A 24,968-nucleotide genomic window follows, 5' to 3' on the forward strand; every position below is an offset into this window, starting at 1 on the left:
TATGCCAGGCCCTTCGGTCTGGTGTGGATTTTAAGGGAAACACCCTATGCTGAAAAAACGGTGTGGGGGTCCCCCCAAAATCCATACCAGACCTTTATCCGAGCACGTAGCCCGGCCGGTCAGGAAAGGGGGAGGGGACAAGCGAGCGCCCCTACTCCTGAACTGTACCAGGCTGCATGCCCTCAACATGGGGGGGTGGGTGCTTTGGGGCAGGGGGGCCCTGCGCCCTCCCACTCCAAAGCACCTTGTCCCCATGTTGATGAGGACGAGGGCCTCTTCTCGACAAGCCTGGCCGTTGGTTGTTGGGGTCTGTATTGTAATCTGGGAGCCCCCTTTAACAAGGGGGTCCCCAGATCCCGGCCCCCACCCTATGTGCATGAGTATGCCCCTACCCATTCATCTGGGGAAAAAAGTGTCAAAAATAAAACACACTACACAGGTTTTTAAAGTAATTTATTAGGCAGCTCCGGGGGTCTATTCTGACTTCGGGGGTGTGCAGAAGAGGCCGGAGAGAGCAGAGAAGTCAGAAGAGACCCCTGAAGTCGGAAGAGACCCCCGGAGGTGGCAGAGAGCACTGGGGGGGGGGTGACAGAGAGCACTGGGGGGTGGCAGAGAGCACTGGGGGGGGACCACGAACGTACGTCGGCCCGTCGCTTTTTTTTTCGTTGTTTGCGTTTGGCTTTTTCCGGCGTATAGTTAAAGCTGCTATACTGAGGCATACTCAATGTTAAGTATGGCCATCCTTCCCGCGTACAATTTTGAATTTTTTACGTTGTTTGTGTAAGTCGTTCGCGAATAGGAATTTGCATAGAATGACGTCACCGTCGTAAGCTTTGGCGGGTTCCGGTTAAATTTCGAGAATGCGCACTGGGATACCCCCAGGGACGGCGCATGCGCAGTTCCAAAAAAACGTTGTTTACGTCGGGTCACGACGTATTAACATAAAACATGCCCCCATTAGATCCATTTGAATTCCGCGCCCTTACTCCGCGAGAGATAAACTACACCGCCGTAACTTACGGCGCAAATTCGTTGAGGATTCAAACCAAATCAAAGTAAGTTACAGCGGCGTAGCGTATCTTACATACGCTGCGCCCGTCGCAGATGTATGTGGATCTGCCCCATCATGTGTGGGCTAAAACGACATTAAAAACCTGCGCATGCTCAGAAGCAAGTTATGAGACGGGAGCGCTCGTTCTGGTAAAACTACCGTTCGTAATGGAGTAAGCACATTCATCACGCTGTAACAGACAGAAAAGCGCGAATCGTCTTTTACTAACACGGAATCAGCTAAAGCAGCCCCAAGGGTGGCGTCATCCGCATGGAACTTCCTCTTTATAGTGCCGTCGTACGTGTTGTACGTCACCACGCTTTGCTAAAGCATTTTTTTTAAACGATGGTGTGTGGGCAACGTCGTTTTAATGATGAAGTTGGAAAACTTCGTTTTTTCTACATGCCGAAAAACAATGTTTTTTTTCATGCTGAAAAATTATCGTGTGTACGCGGCATTAGGCTTTGTTAACAAAGCCATGCATCTCTATGTCAGCGATTGAGTGATTGGAGCGATTTGTAATCAAATAAAGCTATATGTTTTTTAAGCAAATTTCCCTTAAGCAGTCGATAACATTTTTAGACAAAGTTTGATAAAATTCAAGAGAAGGGAAAAAATGTAATTTCGCTGTGAAGTCACAGCCTGTATACGAAAACTGAAAGTTAAAAAGTTGCAGATCCAATAACTAGAAAAAGAAGCAATTTTTTTTCTTAACCCATACCTGTGAAAACGTTCTTTTGCTTTATGAATGGTCAAAGCATTATTCCTACTCATCATGTGTCATGTTAAATATCTTTTGAAGTTTAAATGGGCTCAATGTAACTCATGTTTTACAAATTGTTCTTATATTTATATTCAGGTCGCCCCACAACTTTTTGTGAAATTATGGGGAAAGCAGAAATTTGGCTGATCCGTACTTACTGGGATTTTGAGTATCCACGTCCAATTCTTCCAAATTTTGAGTATGTTGGAGGCCTACACTGTAAACCAGCGAAACCTTTACCAGAGGTAACTACTGCTTTGACTTAACTGTACACTTACAAGAAAATAATGCAACACGGTGCAGATGGCAGCCTTATTATACAGACTTAAAGATGGTCTTGATGACTTTGGACCTTAGAAGGCAGCATAGAGAACATATTTATTTTATGGCTGTATTGCAACATAAGAATTCTCTAGCAAGGAAAACTGCAAATGAAATCTGGAAATGCAGTACCGTTTCAGTGCAGAAGCCCTGTAATGTAAAGTATATCTAAAGTAAGTCATTTTGTTAGATTTGGATAAATCGGGGAGCCTTTATTACCGTATTTATCGCGGTATAACGCGCTCTGGCGTATACCGCGCACCCCCAAAGTGGCCCCCAATCCTGTGGGAAAAAAATATTTTTTGTTGTTGTTTTGTACTTACAGTTTTGATGTCTTGCGCGGCGTCCATCTGCGGCCTCGTTGGGTCCGGCGTCCTTCTGCGGCCTCGTCGGGTGTCGTCTTCGGCGGGTCCGTCTTCGGCGGGTCGGGCGTCCATCTTCGGCAGGTCAGGTGTCCATCTTCGGCGTGTCCGGTGTCCATCTTCGGCGGGTCCGGTGTCCATCTTCGGCGGGTCCGGCGTCCTTCGGCGGCGTCCTCCCGCTCGTTTCCTGCCACGACTTTGAATACTGCGCCCGCATATAGCGAGCGCAGTACACTCGTGAATCTTCGGGCAGGCTCGGGCGCCTCTCGCACTGACGTCCTGTACGCTCAGGACGTCAGGACGTCAGTACGAGAGGCGCCGAGACTGGCCGAAGATTCACGAGTGTACTGCGCTCGCTATATGCGGGCGCAGTATTCAAACTCATGGCGGGAAAGCAGGTATCGGCGTATATCGCGCACCCACGATTTTGCCATGATTTTTAGGGCAAAATAGTGCGCGGTATACGCCGATAAATACGGTAACTAGGGTTCCTCCAGAGATTGCTAAGGGTTCCTTGAGCCATAAGCAGTGGTGGATTGAGCTCCTGCCTATAGAGACCACCAAAGTCAGGGGATCTTTCTCCACTGATGGCCAATGTTAGGGAGCCCTTCTCCACTAACCATCAATTTTATAGGGCCCTTTTCAACAGACCACCAACGTAAGGGCCTATCTCCTTGACCACCAATGTTAGATAATGCCATTTCCACTGTCTTCAATTGCTTTCTGGCAATTATTATTTGTTTCTCTTTATGAATATTACTAAAATTATTTTGTCAAATAGAACAGCGGTCCCCAACCTTTTTGGCACTGGGGACGGGCTTCGTAGAAGAAAATTGTGCCAAGGCCCAGGGGTATATGGTTTTCCATGGGCGATTTGTCGGGGGCAATCGCTGGTGTTAGCATTTCAATCATCACAACACCATGGCTGATATGATGTCAGTATGATTAAAGCACATTATTTATATTACATTGTATTATTAAATGAAATAGTTCAACTCACCAGAATGCAGATTCAGTGGGAGCCCTGAGTGTGTCACTTGCCACCCTCGCCTGCCAATAGATGCAGCTTGTCACTTTCCACCGTCACTTGCCACCAGATGCATCTTGTCACTGTCGCCTGCCACCAGATGCAGCTTGCCACCCTTGCTTGCCAACAGATGCAGCTTTTCACTTGCCACCCTTGCCTGCCAACAGATGCAGCTTGTCACTTGCCACCCTTGCCTGCCAACAGATGCAGTTTGTCACTTGCCACCATTGCCTGCCACCAGATACAACTTGTCACCTGTGTTCATTTTGACATAAAATTTCGATTTTGTTTAGTCTTTTGACTAAAATGCCATGTTAGTTTTAGTCCTCTTTAGCCTTTTGATTAAAATGTAATTTTAGTTTTAATTGTATTTTAGTCATCTGAGTTGTTTTAGTCGTATTTTGGTCGACTTAAATCTCCAGTACATTTTTGGCGACTAAAATCGAATGGTTTTATTTACATTTTAATGCGTTATTTCTTTGGAACTGCCAAACATTATATACTCCCTGGAGTAAAAATCAAATAGCATGTTTATTATTTATGGTATTAAAGTTTGAACATGCACTACGGACACAGATTTAGCCGTTGTGAAATAAAATTCTATTTAGTTTTAATTTTTTGACTAGTTCTATTTTAGTCATCTGAATTGTTTTAGTTGTATTTTAGTTGACTAAAATAGTACTAATTTAGTTGCCAAAAATATTTTAGTCAACAAAATTAACACGCAGGCTACGTGGCAAGCTTGTCACTTGCCACGTAGCCTGCCATCAGATGCAGCTTGTCACTTGCCATGTCACCTGCCACCGGATTCAGCTTGTCCCTTGCTACATCACCTTCCACTAGATGGAGCTTGTTGCCTGCCACATGATACAGATTGTCACTTGCAACGTTGCCTGCCACAAGATGCCCATTGTCAATTGCCACGTCACATGCCACCAGTTGTGGATTGTCACTTTCCACCAGTTATACAGCTTTCTATAAATGATTCATGCACATAAGTGCTTAGTCACTAGTAAGTAGCCTTCTAGACCTCAGACCCATCAATTTAACATGGTTGAGATATTAACTCATCCTTTATTGGACTGTAAAAGTCTTGATAGCATCTTGTGGACCTATGCTAATGCTCTTATCAGAAAAAGTATTGTCGGGACTCAGGAGTCTGCCAGAACCTGAGTGTGCCTAGGCTTTGGTAGGTAGCTAGGCTGTAGTCAGCCTGAGCTTCAATTATTATTGTGTCTGTGCTTATTGGATTTCCCCTTTGCTCCGACTATTGTTTGCTTCTGCCTGTTGCTGTGAAGTTTTCTCCAGTAGATAGAACAAGGAGAAACAAGGTAATGAATTATGAATATTTATTTCTATCTGGTGAAACACTGTTAGGTTTATTGTCATGAATACAGGCTGGAAAAAGAGATAATTTTTTATGGTGACCTTCTGACTCCCAGGCTTTGCCTGGAGGCGGAGGGGGCGTGAGCCCAGGATCTAGGTTTTACTCTGCTACCTAGAGGATGTGTTGCTGATAGAAGGCCCTGAGGAAACAAAGTTGGCCTGTGTTGTGGGACCTGAAGGTTTTTTGATGTCCTGCTGAAGGATATATTCAGAGAGAACAGATGGATGGCTGCCTGTATGAAGCATCTTAGGAGGAGGCGTCTGTGCCGCAGAGTGTCTTGGAGAGTGGAGTATAACTGCTGCTAGTTGACATTGCAAGAATTTCTGATTGCCCATCCGATACAGTACCTGTGATTTATTACATAGAGCCTGGGTTCTGCTTGGCTGTTCTTAAAGGACCAACTACCTACTTTTACTAGAAGTGAAGTCTGAAGCTATATTTTTGCCTGTTTTTTTGGGACATCCTGTGTCCAAATCCTCTCTTCTGAGTTTATTATGCTAAATAAACTTTTAAAGATTTTTTTAAATATACTAGCACCTCCAAATTTCCCTTATACCCCAAAGAAGCTAAAGATTCTACCATTAGAGTTTAAATGCTAGCCAACAAAGCCACCTGGGTCCTCCTAAACAGCCCAGGGGTAAGGGGGTTGCTACATATTGGCATTTTCTTTTTTTAATATAGAGTGGTGGCTGAATCTTTTATCAGTAATTTTATACCACCAGCCTCTATTGACAGTTAAGCTCACCATTCACATTACAATCTGACTGTACAATATCATGTAGTTCTACTTCATAGTGCAAGGGCCTGCCTGACCTGATAAACATGGATTGGATAGTTTAGGTCCTTAGATAGCTTTGGTAAGCCTAAGGCTACTTTCACACTATGGCGCTTTGCAGGCGCTATAGCGCTAAAAATAGCGCCTGCAAAAGCCGCTCCTTTCACTCCAGTGTCAAAGCCCTCTGGTGCGCTGGCAGGATGCTCAAAAAGTCCTGCTAGCCGCATCTTTGAGGCGCTATAGGAGTGAAGCGCCCCTGCCCATTGAAATCAATGGGCAGTGCCTCCGAACCGCCAGCAAAGCGCCGCTGCAGCAGTGCTTTGCGGGCGGTTTTAACCCTTTTTCGGCACCAGTGTGAAAGTAGCCTTAGAGATCACTTCTCCCATAAAGACAGACACTGTAATTTACATGGCCTAAAACAGGCATCACTAAATGGTGGACCACGTCACTGTCTCATTCGGACGGCCATGGTCCTACCCTTTAGGAGCCTTCTCTACTCCCTGCTGTCGCTCTGTAATCCTCACAGGAGGCAGGCCAGTTCTGGATGAAAGGCGGGGGCTGCCCGAGATTAACAAGCAGGTGATTGGCTACTAGGATGAATGGGTGGTCCTAGCAACCAATCACTATCATGCAACTCCTGGACACACAGGAGGGTGCAAACGCCTAGTGCAGTACCAAAGATTCATTGTAATAAAGACAAAACAAATGCATACTCACTTTTGTCTTTATTACAATAAATACTAGACGTTTGCACACGCTGTGTGCTTTTTTCAAGATGACTTTCACACAAATAACATTTTGTATTATGATTATTTTTGTTACCATTATAATGATGATGATTATTATTATTATTATTATTATTATTATTATTATTAGGTGTTCCCTATCATGACATGCAAAATGGAACGTAAAAGTTTGTGTCAATTGATGAAGTAGAACATTTCCATGCGATGAGTACTGCTATAGATTCATCACAATCTATTATTTCACGCCACCCTTTATATATCCGATATAAATTAGTTATGTCCATCTGTGTTGGGCGCAGCAAACAAATGTTCTTCCAAGTGTATTTCTAGACTTAATTCCAGGAAGATTGATTGCAGCAGCATTGTCGCCCTGTCACAGAAACTGCATGAGCAGGATCAACAGGTATTTGTGTGACTTTGCAGAGGGATTAAGATAAAACCATAAAGTGCAGATGTGTTTAAAACCAAGCGCCGTAAAACAAATGGGTTCTATTTTAAAATTCTAGCAAAAGTCTTCAAGCCATATATTTCCCAAAATATTTTCAGTCTCTTTTCATAAATCTGTGCCACTTTCTTTACCGGTGCCTTTTTTAATGGTCTGTTTGAGGGACATTGTAACTGGCATAGTAGTCTTTTATGTATTTAAATACACCAGAATAGATTATTTTACCTTATCAGTTGATTACCTATACATTTTCCCCTTAGGGAATGGAAAAACTTGTCCAAAGTTCTGGAGAACATGGAATTGTGGTGTTCTCCCTCGGTTCTATGGTGAAAAATTTGACGGAAGAAAAAAACAATGTCATTGCTGCTGCCCTGAGCCAGTTACCACAGAAGGTAATTTTGTCTTCCATAAACTATTGTCATATATTACATCTATTATTGACCATATATTAAATCTATTACCCTTTAGTTATTTTACAATTCTATTATACAGTAAAACCTTGAATTGTGAGCATAATTTGTTCCAGAAACATGCTTGTAATCCAAAGCACTTGTATATAAAAGCGAATTTCCCCATAAGAAATAATGGAAACTCAGATGATTCGTTCCACAATTTATTTATAGGTCTTTCAGTTTATAGCCCATATAAAAAGATTCTAGCAATGTGATAAGTTGTGTACCCATAAAATGTCCTAATGGCAGCCTCCACAAAGGAATTAGAAGCAAAATCCAGCAGGAACAACAGAGTATGAAAGAGAAGAGAGGCACCTCTAAGTGTAGCAATATGGTTACATTTAATGAAGGGGGATGGTCTATGTTTACACTGGATGCCTGCTTATTTAGATGTGCCTGTTGTAATCACCAACCATGTGAGTTTCTAAATGTTGTACCTTCATTAAATATAACCATATTGCTACATTTAGAGGCACCTCTCTTCTCTTTTATACTCAGTTGTTTTTCGTGACGCTACTTGTATATCAAGACATCGCTTGTTAGTCAATAAAAAATTTCTTAAACAATTTTGCTTGTCTTGCAAAACGCCCTCAAACCAAGGTTTTACTTATACTTATTTATTTTTATATTGATGTTTTTTTTTTTTATTGTGCTAAAATATCCTGATCTGAAAAAATTACATCATCCGCTCAAAACTGGGTTAGTTTCTGTAAACTTGGACTTATGGGGCCGGATTCAGATAGAATAGCCTATCTTTCTGTGGGCGTAACATATCTCAGATACGTTACGCCGTCATAAATTACGGCGCAAGTTCCATATTCAGAAACCACTTGCGCCCTTATATACGGCGGCGTAACGTGTGTGTGTCGGCGTAAGCCCGCCTAATTCAAATGTGGATGATGTGGGCGTGTTTTATGTATATTAACTGTGACCCCGCGTATTTGACGTTTTTTACGAACGGCGCATGCGCCGTTCGTGAAAAAATCCCAGTGCGCATGCTCGAAATTACGCCGCAAATCGTCAATGCTTTAGACGTGAACGTAACTTAAGTACAGCCCTATTCCTCGAACGACTTGCGCAAACGACGTAAAATTTTAAAAACTCGACGCGGGAACTATGTCTATATTTAACATTAGCTACCCCTCATATAGCAGGGGTAACTTTACGCTGGAAAAAGCCTAACGTAAACGACGTAAAAAAATGCGCCGGCCGCACGTACGTTTCTGAATCGGCGTATCTAGCTCATTTGCATATTCCTCGCATCAATATACGGAAGCGCCACCTAGCGGCCAGCGTAAATATGCAGCCTAAGATATGACAGTGTAAGACACTTACGCCGGTCGGATCTTAGGGAAATCTATGCGTAACTGATTCTATGAATCAGTCGCATAGATACGACGTCGCACACTCAGAGATACGACGGTGTACCCGGAGATACGCCGTCGTATCTGCTTTCTGAATCTGGCCCATGGTTTATATCTACCTAAAACTCCTGAATTTGGTCATGGATTTCTGTTTTAACAGAGGTAATGAATTATGTTTTGGGAACAGGTAATCTGGAGATACAGTGGAAAGAGACCAGAAACATTAGGAGAGAATACAGTGATATATGACTGGATACCACAAAATGATCTGTTAGGTAAGTCTTTTGGCAATGTAGTAATTTTACAGCATGAGTATAAGTGTGTTAAAGATGAATTTTGGGACAAGTAAATACTGTATAAATACATTTGTCATGCGTAGTCTTCCTTGAATCTTGGTGTGCTTTTTGTATCTTTTCCAGATCTATGCAGTAAACCAGTGTGAAACTTTACTTCAGTTTTCTGTAATAAAGACCGGTCACACTGTTGCCCTCTTTCTTCAGGCAGGGTGACTGGTCTGGTCTCCGCCCCCCTCCTGTAGTTTTCTGAAGGTAGCTTGTAGTGGGTGGAGCCTGCTGGGCCCCTTCCACAGCTCTGTTTTCTGTACAGCCTAGGTACCATACAGTGATGATATCACTGCTACCTTTGCCAGTTATTATTTAGGTTTGCAAAGGAGTTTGCACGCATAGTGGATTCATATCCCTTATATTTATATTGAAAGAGCACGACGACGGCTGGTCGGCAAGTGGTTAAATGATAGAGACAGAATATCAACCAAAAATCCAGAAAAAACGCATGATACTGAACTGCAACTCAATTTATAACATTTGTAAGTAAAAGTATTTGATCCCCAAGCAAAACATGACTTAGTACATATGATAGAAATGAAAGACCCTTCATTTCTTTGTAAGTGGGAAAACTTACAAGATCTGCAAAGGGTCCAATAATTATTTTCCCCACTGTGTGTGTGTGTGTGTATATATGTATGTGTGTGTATATATATATATATATATATATATATATATATATATATATATATATATATATATATATATATATATATATATATATATATATATATATATATATATATATATATATATATTTCTTGCCCATTTTTCAGAGAATATGATAACACAAAAACGTTTCTTTCACTCATGGTTAGTGTTTGGCTGAAGCCATTTATTATCAATCAACTGTGTTTACTCTTTTTAAATCATAATCACAAAAGAAACTACCCAAGTGACCCTGATCAAAAGTTTACATACCCCAGTTCTTAATACTGTGTATTGCCCCCTTTAACACCATTGACAGCTTGAAGTCTTTTGTGGTATTTGTGGATGAGGCCTTTTATCTTTTTATGCCGCGTACACACGGTCGTTTTATGTGATGAAAAAAAACGTCACTTTTTAGCATGAAAAAAAACGACGTTGCCTACACACCATCGACTTTTCAAAATGCTCTAGCAAAGCGTGGTTACGTTCAGCACGTTCGGCGGCACTCTGTTCCATTCAAGCTCGCGTCATAACTTGCTTCTGAGCATGCAAGGGTTTAAAAACGTTTTTTTAAACGTCGTTTTAGCCTACACACGGTCATTTTTTTATGAAAAACAACATAAAAAATTGAAGCATGCTCGAATTTTTTTTTTGTTGTTTTTCAGAAGACATAAAACGACGTTTTCCCCACACACGGTCATTTTTAAATGACGTTTTTAAAAATGTCATTTTTTTTTCATCACAAAAAACGACCGTGTGTACGCAGCATTAGATGGTAAAGCTGCCCATTCCTCTTGGCAAAAAGCCTTCAGTTCCTGTAAATTCTTGGGCTGTCTTGCATGAACTGAACGTTTGAGATCTCCCCAGAGTGGCTCAACGATATTGAGGTCAGGAGACTGAGAGGGGCCAACCCAGAACCTTCACTTTATTCTGCTGTAGCCAATGACAGGCCGACTTGGCCTTGTGTTTTGGATCATTGTCATGTTGGAATGTCCAAGTATGTCCCATGAGCAGCTTTCCGACTGATGAATGCAAATGTTCCTCCAGAATTTTTTTATAACATACTGAATTCATCTTGCCAACACTTTTGACCAAATTTCCTGTGCCTTGGTAGCTCACACATCCCCAAAATATCAGAGATCCACCTCCGTAACTTTCATCATAGGCCTTGTTAATAACTCCTCTCCAAATGTAGCGTTTATGGTTGTGGCCAAAAAGCTCAATTTTGGTCTCATCACTCCAAATGACTTTGTGCCAGAAGGTTTGAGGCTTGTCAGTTTTGTGATACTATGTTGTATACATTACACATATGCACAGGTTCGGTCCAGACATGTTTTAACTGCTTCTCGTCTGCCCACAACCTATGAACGGCGGATGAGAAGCAGCACCAATGCAGGTTACCAGCATCCTGATCACCGCAATGCACCATACCATACTTTGTAGACTCTCTATAGCTTTCACAAAATGGTATAAACTCTTATTGGGTTAATTTTACTAGTTTATTTATTTGCAAAATTTTATAACCAAAAACTAGAAAAAGTTATTTGTTTTCTTTTCAACTTTTGCAGTATTTTTTTGTTATATATATATATATATATATATATATATATATATATATATATATATATATATATATATATATATATATATATACACATATATATATATACATACACATATATATATATACATACACATATATATATATATATATATATATATATATATATATATATATATATATATATATATATATATATATATATATATATATATATATATATATATATATATATATATATATATATATATATATATATATATATATATATAAGTGGTGATTAAATAACACCAAAATAAAGCACTATTGGTTTAAAAAAAATGATACAAAAACAAAAACTGCAGTGGCAAAAGATGAAATGGGATATTGTTACATTATTCATAATGTAAACACATGCAGGCTTGATTTACAATATATTATCAAAAGATTGGTACAAGAGCAAAATAATAGTAGACGGAAATGAGGGTGTTGTAATAGTAAGGGCCCTTTCACACGGGCGGATCAGTAATGATCCGCCCCGTGAACCTCCGCTTGCTGATTCCCGCTTAGCCGGCAGATGACAGGGTGGTCCCCGCACACTGTGCAGGGACCGGCCTGTCAGATCTCCGTTCTCCTCTATGGGGGGATCGGATGAACACGGACCATCTTTCTGTGTTCACCCGATCTGCAGATGGATGGAAAAATAGGGGTTTCCTCCATCTGCAGAATCGGAGGAATGCGGACCCGGATGAGATCGGGTGTCAGCAGATGTTCATCCGCTGACACCTGCGATCTCATGTATGTTCCTTTTTCATCCGTACACGGATGGATGAAAAAGCGGACATATGGTCCGCATGTGTGAAAGGGGCCTAACTATTGTTCTTTTTGTGCTGATGAACTAGTGATCATGACAATGAATGTGTTCTGTTTTTAGGTCACCCCAAAACAAAAGCCTTTATTACACATGGGGGAACTAATGGAATATATGAAGCCATTTATCATGGTGTTCCTATGGTTGGAATGCCGCTCTTTGCTGACCAGCCAGATAATATGATCCATATGAAGACAAAAGGCATGGCGGTTATAGTTGACATAAACAAAATGCAAAGCCAGGACCTGGTTGACGCAGTGAACACAGTCATCAACAATCCAACGTAAGACTTTTATTATTCCTTTGTAATAATCTATACACATCCACTACTTAGTGGCCCTGTAATCTGTTTTTCATAAATTAGTTTAATACTGTGTTTTTCTGCCTTCTTGTAGCATTCCCTCTGAGCTTCTAAACCTCTCCTTTTCTCCCACACTTCTGTTTGTTTGGAACAAGCAGTGCACATTAGTTGTGGTCATGTGCTTTGCTCTGTGCACACTTCAAATCCCAGAGTCCCTAGTGCATCTTGGGAGCAAGAAAGAGAGGGTGGCTACTGGCTACGCTCCTACTCACAGTGAGAACAAATATAGCTTCACAGTGAGAACAAATATAGCAACCCTCTAACATTGAGTTGAATCATGGCAGCAGAAAAGGGAATTTAGAAGTTTGGAGAAGACTGTGAGCAACATAAGGTACTTTGAGTTAAAAAAAAAAATATTTGAATGGAATATATTTTTTAACCAGAGTTTGTCACTTTATCCGCTTGTCGAATGTCTCGCATATGAGTACTGTGGCAGAGTGACTCTCCTGTGCCAGATCACGTACCTAGTACGTGATCCGGCACTTCCAGGTAGAGGGTGCGTGCGGCGCTTCATCTGTGTTGTGATGAGACCCAGCACAAGCCAAGCAACGTGTCCCGGCCAATGGATGTCCCTCGACACCTGCTGATCAGCGAAAAGGAACACAGAAAAGAGCTCTGGCATGTAAACAAAGCAGAGCTCTGTCCTGTCAGAGGGGATGTGCTGGATTTTGTCTCCCTGCAAATCAAGGAATAAACTCCAGCACATACCTTAGTAAACACAAAAACACTGATTAGGCGCACATTTAACCCTTTGACTTCCCTAGATGTTTAACCCCTTCCCAGTCATTAGTACAGTGACAGTGCATATTTTTAGCACTGGCCACTGTATAAGTGTCACTGGTTTCTAGGAGGTGTCAAAAGTGTCAGTTGTCAGATTACCTGCCGCAATATCGCAGTCCCACTATAATTTTCTGATCGCCACCATTAATAGTATAAAAAAAAAAAAAATTCCACTATATATGCGATAGTTTGTAGATGCTATAACATTTTGCGCAAACCAATCAATACACGCTTATTGGGATTTTTTTTGCCAAAAATATGTAGCAGAATACATATTGGCCTAAATTTTATTTAGAAATTCGATTAAAAAAATATATATTTTCATTGGATTTGTTTTATAGCAGAAAGTAAGAAATATAGTTTTTTTTTTTTTTTTCAAAATTGTCAGTGTTTTTTTGCTTATAGCTAAAAAAATAAATGTAAAAACACAGTTGTGATCAAATACCACCAAAAGGCTCTATTTGTGGGGAAAAAAATTACACAACTGTTATTTATGTATAGGGTTGCATGACTGTGCAGTTTTCAGTTAAACTAACGCAGTGCCGTAAAATAAAAAAATGGCCTGGTCAGGAAGGGGAGTAGATCTTCTTCCGGAGGTCAAGTGGTTAAGATAATTTTAGGGCACAAAACCCGAAAGATTAAGCAATTTTTGGTAAAATATAAAAGGAGACGTAGCTAAGTAAATAGATGTCAAACATGGCAAGCCTTAAAATCAGATGCGCCAATGAAACGACAAACTAAGTACCCAAAATTTTCCGCGGGCAGCACTTTAAAAGCCACTACAGGTCATCAGTTAATCGCGAATAATGGCCCTGAAATTGTTTCTATCAATCTGACAGGCTTATGGATATGTATTGTGTAGCACAATCAAAGTTCTCATACGTTTGCATTCGTATGCATGTGAACATGGGCTCTAATGTTTTGGTGGGGGGGTTTAGTGGTTCAGTGTAAGTTGTTGTTTACACATTTTTCACTTAACTTTATTTTTATTACATATAGGACCAAAAAGTCCTATGTATAATAGCATTTTGCAATTACAAGTTCTCTTAATTAAGACATCAGGGATCTATTAGACCCCTGATGTCTCATCTGCCTTCTACTGAAGCCAATGGAGCGAATATCATACTCCATTAGCTTCTTCCCAGCTAATCCCAGAGGTGAACTTAGTGCACACCCCTCCTGTGTTTATTTTAGCTAGGGAAGATCAGCAAATGGATGTTCCCTGGTATCTCTCACCTCTACCTGGCGACACCCACCAAGGGGTTCCCAAGGCTGCAGGTGGGACTGCGGAGCCTGGGAAACATGGCACGGTCGGTGAAAGCGATTGGGGCAACTATATAGCCACCCAATTCCTTCCACCTGACATATGTGGGTGGCAGCAAAAGAGCAAAACTAAAGTCCACTGCAGGTCCCCCAGGGCTTTCTTCATAATTTGCAAGTACGCACAGCTTATGTGCACATTATGGCAGACTTACCTGACAAAGCGTTCTCCTATAGTGGTGCGATCTTCCTCATTGCTCTGTTGCCACCGCTGATGTCTTTGCTCCATAGTCTTCCAAGTCTGCCATTAATGACCATCCTGATTGTCTGTCCTTAAAAATTATGTAAATACTATGCATGTATGTTAATTAATTCTGGAAACCATGACCTGACAAGATTGTACAGGCAGAAACAGAGCACATACAGAATATCTACTGCACTTAATCTTATCTGTCCGCTAGTTTGCTTTGACCATTGGGTCACACCTATGCTTTTTTAGTGCGTTTTGCAGAAATGCACCACAGTCCATTTAACATGGTTTCGTATTCATCTAGTTCACATGTGTGCATTTTGAGCCAGTGTGTTTCTTGGAAAGGGTCAGTGACTTATTTTCCTGCAGCAGATTGCGTTTTGCGTCTAATAGACTTCAATGGACCCACACCAAAAACGCAAGTGTTGCATTTTTGATGAATTTTGCATTTTTTAGAAATTGTTTGCCAATTGGAAAGTATGACAACTTTGTCTATGAAGTGCGATAAAGTCACATCAAAGTAGTGCAGGAATCTTTGTGTCCAAAGTCCCATGGTATGGGCCGTACACACGACCGAACATTTCTGCTGATACTGGTCCGCGGACCAGTTTTAGCAGACATGTTCGGTCGTGTGTAGGCCCGAGCGGACAACAGGATTCCAGCATACATTTGCCCGCCGGGCCTTTTTCCAGCAGGCAAATATTTCTGGACTTGTTTTAAAACAGCCCGCTGAAATCCTGCCCGCTCGGACATGTTCGGTCGTCTGTACAGACCTACCGTACATGTCCGAGCGCCCGCCATCACTCGCATGCATCGAATGACTTTGACGCATGCGTGGAAGCATTGAACTGGCAGGGCCGCCCACGTCGCCGCGTCATCGCCGCGTCATCGTCGCGGCCACGCCCCGCGTATTGTTTACGCGCGGATTTCTGTATGATGGTGAGTACAGCCACCATAGAGAAATCCCCGGGCAGACATGTACGGTGAAAACGGTCCGGCGGACCGGTTTCATCGTACATGTATGCTCGTCTGTACGCGGCCTAGGGTTAGAGTTAAAGGTTAAATATTAGGGTTAGGGTTAAATGTTAGAGTTAGAGCACTAGCCCTAATAACCTTTATCCCTAACTCAAACCTCAACTCTAACATTAACATGTAACTTTAGACACATAAAGGTTCCTGCACTACTTTAATGCGACTTGAGTGCCAGAGAGTGTAAAGTTGCATCAAAGTCACCAAAAGAAAAGAAAACATCAAAAATGTGTGTCCAAAAACACAAAAAAAAGCATCAACTGCAACCTGCATAGATGTGAACTTGGCCCAAAACTTTCATTCACTCCCCAAATTCTTTGGATGAGATTATTGGGAAATTCACAGGATGGTAATGCCATGTACACACTGTCGTTTTTTGTCCTGTAAAAAAACGACGTTTTTTCTCATGAAAGAAAACAACGTTTTTCAAACTTCATTTTAAAAAACGACGTTGCCTACACACCATCGTTTTTTCAAAATGCTCTAGCAAAGCGCGGTTACGTTCAGCACGTACGGCGGCACTCTGTTCCATTCAAGCTCGCATCATAACTTGCTTCTGAGCATGCGCGGGTTTAAAAACGTTGTTTTAAACGTCGTTTTAGCCCACACACGATCATTTTTTATGACACAAAAAATGAAGTTTTGAAAAACGACATAAAAAATTGAAGCATGTTCGAATTTTTTTTGGTCGTTTTTCAGAAGACATAAAACAACGTTTTCCCCACACACGGTCATTTTAAATGACGTGTTTAAAAATGTCGTGTTTTTTCATCACAAAAAACGACCGTGTGTACGCGACATAAGAGTACTTTTCTGCCTCAAGACAAGAAATCTAGGAAAGACTGGCCTTTTTTTAGTAGTTTAGGTAGTTCAGACAAAGGAGCAAACTCTTTCCTCCTCTATGTTTGAAAACTAATAGCATGTTCACTTCTCACATGTCTACACACCAAGCCTTCTTTGCTTGGTGTTAGTCCTTAGAGCAGGGGTGGGCAATTATTTTTTCGATGGGGCCACATGAGAAACTAAAAATATTTTGGAGGGCCGGGAAAAAAGGCTAAACTCAATACTGCATAAAATCAATTGTATTTCTTTATAAAAAGCAGTAAATATCATTGTTGGACAACTGGTACGAGTACTTGTTATAGTTAAACAATGAAAAAGTGAGGTTGCCTTACAAGAAAAAAAAAATAATTTATTAAACAAAATTTCCCAAAACAATAAACATTTTTCACTATTTGTGACTCATATTAGTGAAAATTTCCAGAGAGGATCAGAGACTGCGGACATGATACCAGAGAGGATCAGAGACTGCAGACATGATACCAGAGAGGATCAGAGACTGCAGACATTGTCCCCATAAAGTCCTGCCAAACGACAATGTATTTTGTGTCATAAATTATGGTTTATGTAGGTCTTATTGTCTTAGTGATTGATTCACATCACAACTTCATTGATAGCTTTTTTTTTGTATGATTTTTAGTTTTGCTCATTACTGCCACACACGTGCAATGCATGGCTGCATGTGTGTGGCAGTGATGAGCAAAAGCAAAAATCATACAAAAAATAAGGGTATCAATTTCAAATCAATGAAGTTGTCATGTTAATCAATCGCTAAGACATACATAAACCAGTGTGCCATCAATTGCTGCCAGTGTGCCATCAATTACTGCCAGTGTGCCATCAATTGCTGCCAGTGTGCCATCAATTGCTGTCAGTGTGCCATCAATTGCTGTCAGTGTGCCACCAGTGTGCCATCAATTGCTGCCAGTGTGCCGCCAGTGTGCCATCAATTGCTGCCAGTGTGCCATCAATTGCTGCCAGTGTGCCATCAATTGCTGCCAGTGTGCCATCAATTGCTGCCAGTGTGCCATCAATTGCTGCCAGTGTGCCATCAATTGCTGCCAGTGTGCCACCAGTGTGCCATCAATTGCTGCCAGTGTGCCATCAATTGCTGCCAGTGTGCCACCAGTGTGCCATCAATTGCTGCCAGTGTGCCATCAATTGCTGCCAGTGTGCCATCAATTGCTGCCAGTGTGCCATCAATTGGTGCCAGTGAGCCATCAATTGCTGCCAGTGTGCCACCAGTGTGCCATCAATTGCTGCCAGTGTGCCATCAATTACTGTCAGTGTGCCAGTGTGCCATCAATTGCTGCCAGTGTGCCATCAATTGCTGCCAGCATCCCCACAAGCAAGTACCTGATGATGATGATGATGATGAAATCTCTGTCCTGTCAGTGTTTTGCTGCCTGCAGTCCTCGGCCGTCTCGGGTCTCCTATAGCAGCCTGTGCAGTGTGCACAGTGTGAGGTGAGGAGTCGGGACCGGGTCATTACTTGGCGGGAATTGGGGGACTTTTTTGAATTCGGGGACACTCACTCCACGTGGTGACGGGCGGCTGGGAATGCCGTCAGCGGGGGGCGGGAAAGGAAGCGTGGCCAGCTCCAATGGCTTCTTCGGCTGAATCAGCGGGGGGGGCGGGAAAGGAGGCACGGCTAACACCCACGGGTTTCTTCGGCTGCACCAGCGGGGGGGGCGGGAAAGAGGTGCGGCTAACACCCGCAATTCTTTCGGCTGCAAATTCAGACTTCAAATTCAGATTTCTAGCGATCCGCCCGGGGGCCGGATTAAAAGATCCGCCGGGCCGTATACGGCCCGCGGGCCGTAGTTTGCCCACCTCTGCCTTAGAGGCTCATCCTTGCTGTTTGTCTATAGACAGACAATTCTTCAGTGGGGTGTGAACTAACACTTGGCTCCAGTCACCATTAAGAGCCAGGTTTTAGCACTGGCTCTCCTTTTTAAATTTTCCATTGGCCTCCTTTTCTCTTGTCTGCATACTTTATTAAGGGTACGGTACATGCCACTCCTCCAGTTAAACTACATTTCATTCTGTGAGACCTCAATCTGGTGCTGATAGTACTTTAGAAACTTCTGTTTACTCTTTCCTAGTAGGCTGCCCTTTTAGCCATGTGGCTTTATCTACCACTGTTTCTCATTGAATTGACCAGACGATAGTTCAAGCATATTCTCTCAGACACCGAGAACCTTATTTTATAGTCAGCTCGCTCTATAAAGCCTCGTACACACGGTCGGACATCAAACAAACTTTCCCTTGGATTTTTGTCCGAAGGGAGTTGTCCGGTCACACCCATAGCATACACACGCTCAGACTTTTCTGCAAACTTTTCTAAAACTTTCCCAACATCACGTGGTTTTTCTGCTCCTTACCACCACCCTTTGGTTAACTTCTGCTATTGTTGGTTGATTTTAACATTGGTTCTGAGCATGCGTATTTGCACTTTGTACAAAAGTCCGATGGCTTGCTGTACACACGGTACACATCTGACTTTTGTAGCTGAAAAGTTTGTCCGTTTGCAGACCAAACTTTTTGTCCGATGAAACACGAAAAAGTTGGTCCGATGGAGCGTACACACGATCGCACAAATTTGAAAACTTTCAGATTTTGAAGTTTGTTGGCAAAAAGTCTGACCGTGTGTACGGGCCTTAAGAGTGGGGAGTGCGTCACAGGACTTTCGACACGAGGCATCAACTTCTCAGGTTTGCAATGTGACCACTCGGTTGTGGATGTTGCGACATCTTCAGGTGCTAGTTTTGGACGTAAATTCTTGCAGTCTGATTTCCCTGCCTTTTAGGATGATCTTCTCTATGTTCATTTTTATTTTATTTTTCTGAGGCCTATTAACCACTGTAATCCAAGTAATTAAGATGCAAAATGTTACCTCTGTCTTCTAATGAAGAAAGAGAAAATAGTATTTTTGAAATCACCATAAAATAATTTTCTCTGCATTCATTGGAGGACTGGCACCTGCCTCTCTGGTTTGTTAACTTGTGCTGTGTTTTTGGATTTCTTTGTCCTGTACTGCTTCATAACTAACTGTATCTTGCTAGCAATGTAAAGGGTTTGGCCACCAGCAGGGGTGCTCGTTTTTTCTTCTTCTTCTTTTTCTATGAACCTAGTGCAGTGATGGCGAACCTTTTTGAGCCCGAGTGCCCAAACAGCGACACAAAACCAACTTATTTTTTTCAAAGTGCCAACATGAAATTAAACCTACCAACTGCTCTGTACAGAGAAAGGGACTGATCATCTGACTGAATGAGCCCTAAGGGACCAAAAACATACAATTCTGCCCAGAAAAAACATGTTGTGCTTTTTCAAAGGAGTGTGTTACGCTCAGAATACTGGGATCAGAGATGGATGCATACACTGGGATCAGGGATGGATGCATGTACTGGGATCAGGGATGGATGCATGTACAGGGATCAGGGATGGATGCATACACTGGGATCAGGGATGGATGCATGTACAGGGATCAGGGATGGATGCATACACTGGGATCAGAGATGGATGCATACACTGGGATCAGGGATGGATGCATGTACTGGGATCAGGGATGGATGCATGTACAGGGATCAGGGATGGATGCATACACTGGGATCAGGGATGGATGCATGTACAGGGATCAGGGATGGATGCATGTACAGGGATCAGGGATGGATGCATACACTGGGATCAGGGATGGATGCATGTACAGGGATCAGGGATGGATGCATGTACAGGGATCAGGGATGGATGCATGTACAGGGATCAGGGATGGATGCATGTACAGGGATCAGGGATGGATGCATGTACAGGGATCAGGGATGGATGCATGTACAGGGATCAGGGATGGATGCATACACTGGGATCAGGGATGGATGCATATAATGGGATCAGGGATGGATGCATATACAGGGATCAGAGATGGATGCATACACTGGGATCAGGGATGGATGCATGTACAGGGATCAGGGATGGATGCATACACTGGGATCAGAGATGGATGCATACACTGGGATCAGGGATGGATGCATGTACTGGGATCAGGGATGGATGCATGTACAGGGATCAGGGATGGATGCATACACTGGGATCAGGGATGGATGCATGTACAGGGATCAGGGATGGATGCATGTACAGGGATCAGGGATGGATGCATACACTGGGATCAGGGATGGATGCATGTACAGGGATCAGGGATGGATGCATGTACAGGGATCAGGGATGGATGCATGTACAGGGATCAGGGATGGATGCATGTACAGGGATCAGGGATGGATGCATGTACAGGGATCAGGGATGGATGCATGTACAGGGATCAGGGATGGATGCATACACTGGGATCAGAGATGGATGCATACACTGGGATCAGAGATGGATGCATACAATGGGATCAGGGATGGATGCATATAATGGGATCAGGGATGGATGCATATACAGGGATCAGAGATGGATGCATATACAGGGATCAGGGATGGATGCATATACAGGGATCAGAGATGGATGCATACACTGGGAACAGAGATGGATGCATACAATGGGATCAGAGATGGATGGATGCATGATCAGGGATGGATGGATGCATGTACAGGGATCAGGGATGGATGCATATACAGGGATCAGAGATGGATGCATACAATGGGATCAGAGATGGATGGATGCATGTACAGGGATCAGGGATGGATGCATACAATGGGATCTACAACTAGGTCCTAGTGTCATATTCCTGCAGTGCAGATGACAATGTAAATCTCAAACACAGTAGTTAATATTTAAGATCTGAGCTGTGTCCTTCAATGAATACATAGAAAAAGATTTTTCGCTATGTACAAAATTCATGACTTTTATTTGCAGTAATCGTAACAGGAACAAGTGCAAAGGTGTCTTCACTGTCTTTCCAATGATTAATCTGTTTATGTATATCATTACTGTTATGAAATTTTGATATTTATTGCAAATGTGGGTTAATTTCAGGTATAAAGAAAATGCCTTGAGGATATCGCGTATCCATCATGACCAGCCTGTTAAACCGCTAGACAGAGCCGTTTTCTGGATAGAGTTTGTCATGCGTCACAAAGGAGCGAAGCATTTGCGTCCAGCTTCACATGATTTAACCTGGTATCAGTACCACTGCTTGGATGTCATTGGAGTCCTGTTGGTCTGCCTTTTCACTATTCTTTACATCACTGTCAAGATCTTCTTATTCCTTTGCAGAAAATGCCGTCCAACCAAGAGAAAACAAAAAAAGCACTGACAGGATGAGTAGTACTTTTGTATTTAGAAACGAGTGGTTCTATTATGATTTTTTTTTTAAATATGATTAATAAAAGTCTAGCGCAAAAGATAGTAATGTAAATTGTATTTTTAAAGCTACATTTTCACTACTGCCAAGCATTATACAAATGTGTATGAAGGACTACTGTAGCAAATCTACCAAACTGTCAAAGGATGTCCACTCGCAATTGGCATTACGCCCAGGTTCACACTGGGCTGCGGGAGTGAAGCCGTGCAAGTTCAGCTGAACTCGCACGATTTCACTCCCGCTGGCAGTCCCGATTTCGGACGCGATTTCAGAGACATCTGTGCAGGTAGTAGTCACCCCGATTAGGATGGTGCCATTGCCGGAAAATGCTGCCGATTTGAGATGCGATTTGACATATCAAATCGTACCAGTGTGAACCAGGCCGTCTGGATTACTTTTTTTGGGGACTCTGGAGTGATATCTACGCATAAATTCCTAGGTGTTGGGTGTAGGTGACACTGGGAGTATAAATGGTGTAAGCAACCAGGTGATTTAGCCCATCAACCTGTTCTGGACCTATGGCACTAGGCTCTGCATTGTGGTGCTTTTTCAGACCAGAGTGTACTGTGTTTGTTAGCCGCAGAGTGCTTTCAAGGTCCAGAGCCATGGCACAGTGTCACCCTGCCTTGGAAAAAATCACTTTGTGTCTAAGGTTGTTTGAGCTAATGCACCAGGAGCTACCTTTTTGTTTGCTTTGTTGTGCTCCAGTCAAATTTCCCACCACCCCTGAATTTACAGTGGAAAGGGGTTTAAGGCTGATGGATCGAATGCCGATATCATCCGCTAAGTGGTGCTCTGTGCTCTTTCCTGCTGTTCAGCCTGGAGGAAGCACTATTCTCCTGCACCTGCTTATGAAGCATTAGGTGGATCTCCAGTCTGTTTCCACTGCTCACCTACCTGGGCACCTGAAACTCCTCATCTGAATCCGCTACCAGGGTTTGTGTGTACCTGAGGCCTTGCCCCAGTTTTAGCCTAGATGCATTACCACTATGCAGAAGCATCATGCCTTTGCTAAAACACAAAGGGGACAGTCCTGTTGGCATGGGTGACTGCAGCAGCTCACACTCCCTTAGTGGTTCTGTGGGTATTAATCCAGTATCCCCGGAATGAACCAACACATTTAATCTGGAAACTGATACCCTACTGAGGGTTTCCTTGCCTCTGAGTCCCCCTCAGCTGCTCCCCAATACTAACAAGGGCCCACCATAAAGAAAACGGAGTTCTGAGTGCTGCAAACAACCTTGCCCTTGTGGAGAACAAGAAACAGTTCCTTACAGGGTAAGACCACAAGTTCAGACACCCTTCCGATTTAAGTGATTGCCTCAAAAACGCAACCTTGGTTGACAAGAGGAAGACATTTTTTGCTGAATAGGCTCAAAACGTGATTCGTTTGAAGGAAGGACACCACCAGTCCGAAGTCCCACAGAGTCAATGGAAAGTGTCTGTGAAAAAGCACCACCAAAACAAAAACACTTAATAGTACTCAAAACCAAGGGCAAAATCAGGATAGGCCCCTTTCACACTTCTGCGACTTGTCCTGCAACTTGGGACTGGACCTGTCACAGCACTTGTCAAGACTCCTGACTGTTCCCACCCCCCTGCTCCCTCCATGGTAGCTGTACTATCAGTTTACACAATGAAAAAGTGTTCTGTGAATGGAGGACAAGCGGATGAATGAAAGGTCTGTCTCCTCCATCATACAGCGCTTCTCAATCCTAAAAGCTATAATACAGCTTCTATGAATGGAGGAGTGAACAGAAAAGGGGCGGAAATAGTTAGGCAGGGTATGTGGCAGGGCAGAGGTATTAAAGTGGAGTTCCACCCATTTTTTTATGTTTGTCTGTGCTGCATGCTCTAATCTCATAGTGTTCAGAATGGACAATTTTTATTTAATTTGTTGCTTGTAAATACCTTTATTTTGTAGTCCTTCATTACTTCCTCCTCCTTATTTGCCTAGGCTATTTGCAAGGGTTTCTGGGATAGGCATCATGTTTCCCAGTAGTCCTTGCAAACCTGACTGAAACCTATTACATTGCTTGTGCACTGAGCATGTGCGAGATATGCAAAGCTGAAATCCAGGAAGTCATACAGTCTGGCTTCATGATGCCCACACTTAAGATGGCCACGGTCTATTTCTAGATTATAAACTATTTAAATGCTGTAACAACCTAACAAAACGGACCTTAGTTTACAGACTAACTTTACTAGACTACATTAAGCTTGTATATTACAGGGGTATTTATATTTAAAAAGTGAAATTGTGGGTGGAACTCCCCTTTAAGATTTAACCAAGAGCAGGCACCAGCAGAAGGGATACTACTTATTCAGTACCATTCTTTGCGATTTAAAGAAAACAAACAAAATAAACCTATGCTTTAAACACAAATTGCAGGTCTTGTCTCACCCCCAGCGGTTGACTGGACAGTGCAATGGGGAAGCAGCAGACTTATGAGCTCATCTTTGTCACTGCATTTTATCTACATGTTGCTGATTAGCATGAGCATTGCAGTACAACTGACTTATACTGCTTCTTCCTTTCCAAATCAGGATTCTGCTGTACAGGACTGGGGGAGACTAAAATAGGGTACTTGTACTGCTTGTGTTAAAAAAAAATGTTTTTAACTATTAATGAATAAATTGCTGCAAACCAACTAAGAAGACTCATGTAACCATTGTTGTTTTATTTCAAAGATTCAATTTTTTCTTCTGAAAACTTCTGCACTGATAATTTGATAGATCATATTAACTTTATGTGTCAACAATTAATTGAGACCATTCTCCTTGGTCCAGCATCTGGCGACTCAGGTAGTCCGCCTGCCAGTTTTCCACCACGCCTGGAATGTATATGGCCGACAGGGCCAGTACGCTCCTCGCCCAGGACTCGCATGCAAAAGTAGCCTCCACAGTGATCGGTCCAGTGCAGCAGAGTAAATACAGCAGTCAGTACACACAGCAGGAATCACCAAAAACATGGCCGCCGAGCGTCGATAGAGGCCAATACAATGCGGCCGCCAGCGCAAGTAAAGCAATACAGCATGGATCACAGCAAAAATGGC

General features: G+C 42.5%; 1 protein-coding gene and 1 long non-coding RNA gene across 6 annotated transcripts in view; both read left to right on the forward strand.

Annotated features, from left to right (window-relative positions):
- The window catches only part of LOC120915433 (UDP-glucuronosyltransferase 2A1-like), a 91,143-nt gene extending 69,183 nt beyond the window's left edge, over window positions 1–21,960 (forward strand). For all 5 annotated transcript variants that reach the window (XM_040325945.1, XM_040325963.1, XM_040325955.1 and 2 more), the window contains 5 exons: window positions 1,911–2,059; window positions 7,138–7,269; window positions 8,881–8,968; window positions 12,160–12,379; window positions 21,585–21,960. In XM_040325945.1, coding sequence (XP_040181879.1) covers window positions 1,911–2,059; window positions 7,138–7,269; window positions 8,881–8,968; window positions 12,160–12,379; window positions 21,585–21,864 — 869 coding nt within the window. In that variant the 3' untranslated portion in view covers window positions 21,865–21,960. The remainder of the gene's footprint in view (window positions 1–1,910; window positions 2,060–7,137; window positions 7,270–8,880; window positions 8,969–12,159; window positions 12,380–21,584) is intronic.
- Window positions 21,961–22,235: 275 nt separating this feature from the next.
- Window positions 22,236–24,570, forward strand: LOC120915452. The gene is made up of 2 exons (XR_005743883.1): window positions 22,236–23,722; window positions 24,195–24,570. It is a non-coding gene; the product is annotated as an uncharacterized LOC120915452 (long non-coding RNA).
- The last annotated feature ends 398 nt before the right edge of the window (window positions 24,571–24,968 follow it).

This window comes from Rana temporaria, chromosome 1 (assembly GCF_905171775.1).
Source record: "Rana temporaria chromosome 1, aRanTem1.1, whole genome shotgun sequence".
Taxonomy (NCBI): domain Eukaryota; kingdom Metazoa; phylum Chordata; class Amphibia; order Anura; family Ranidae; genus Rana; species Rana temporaria.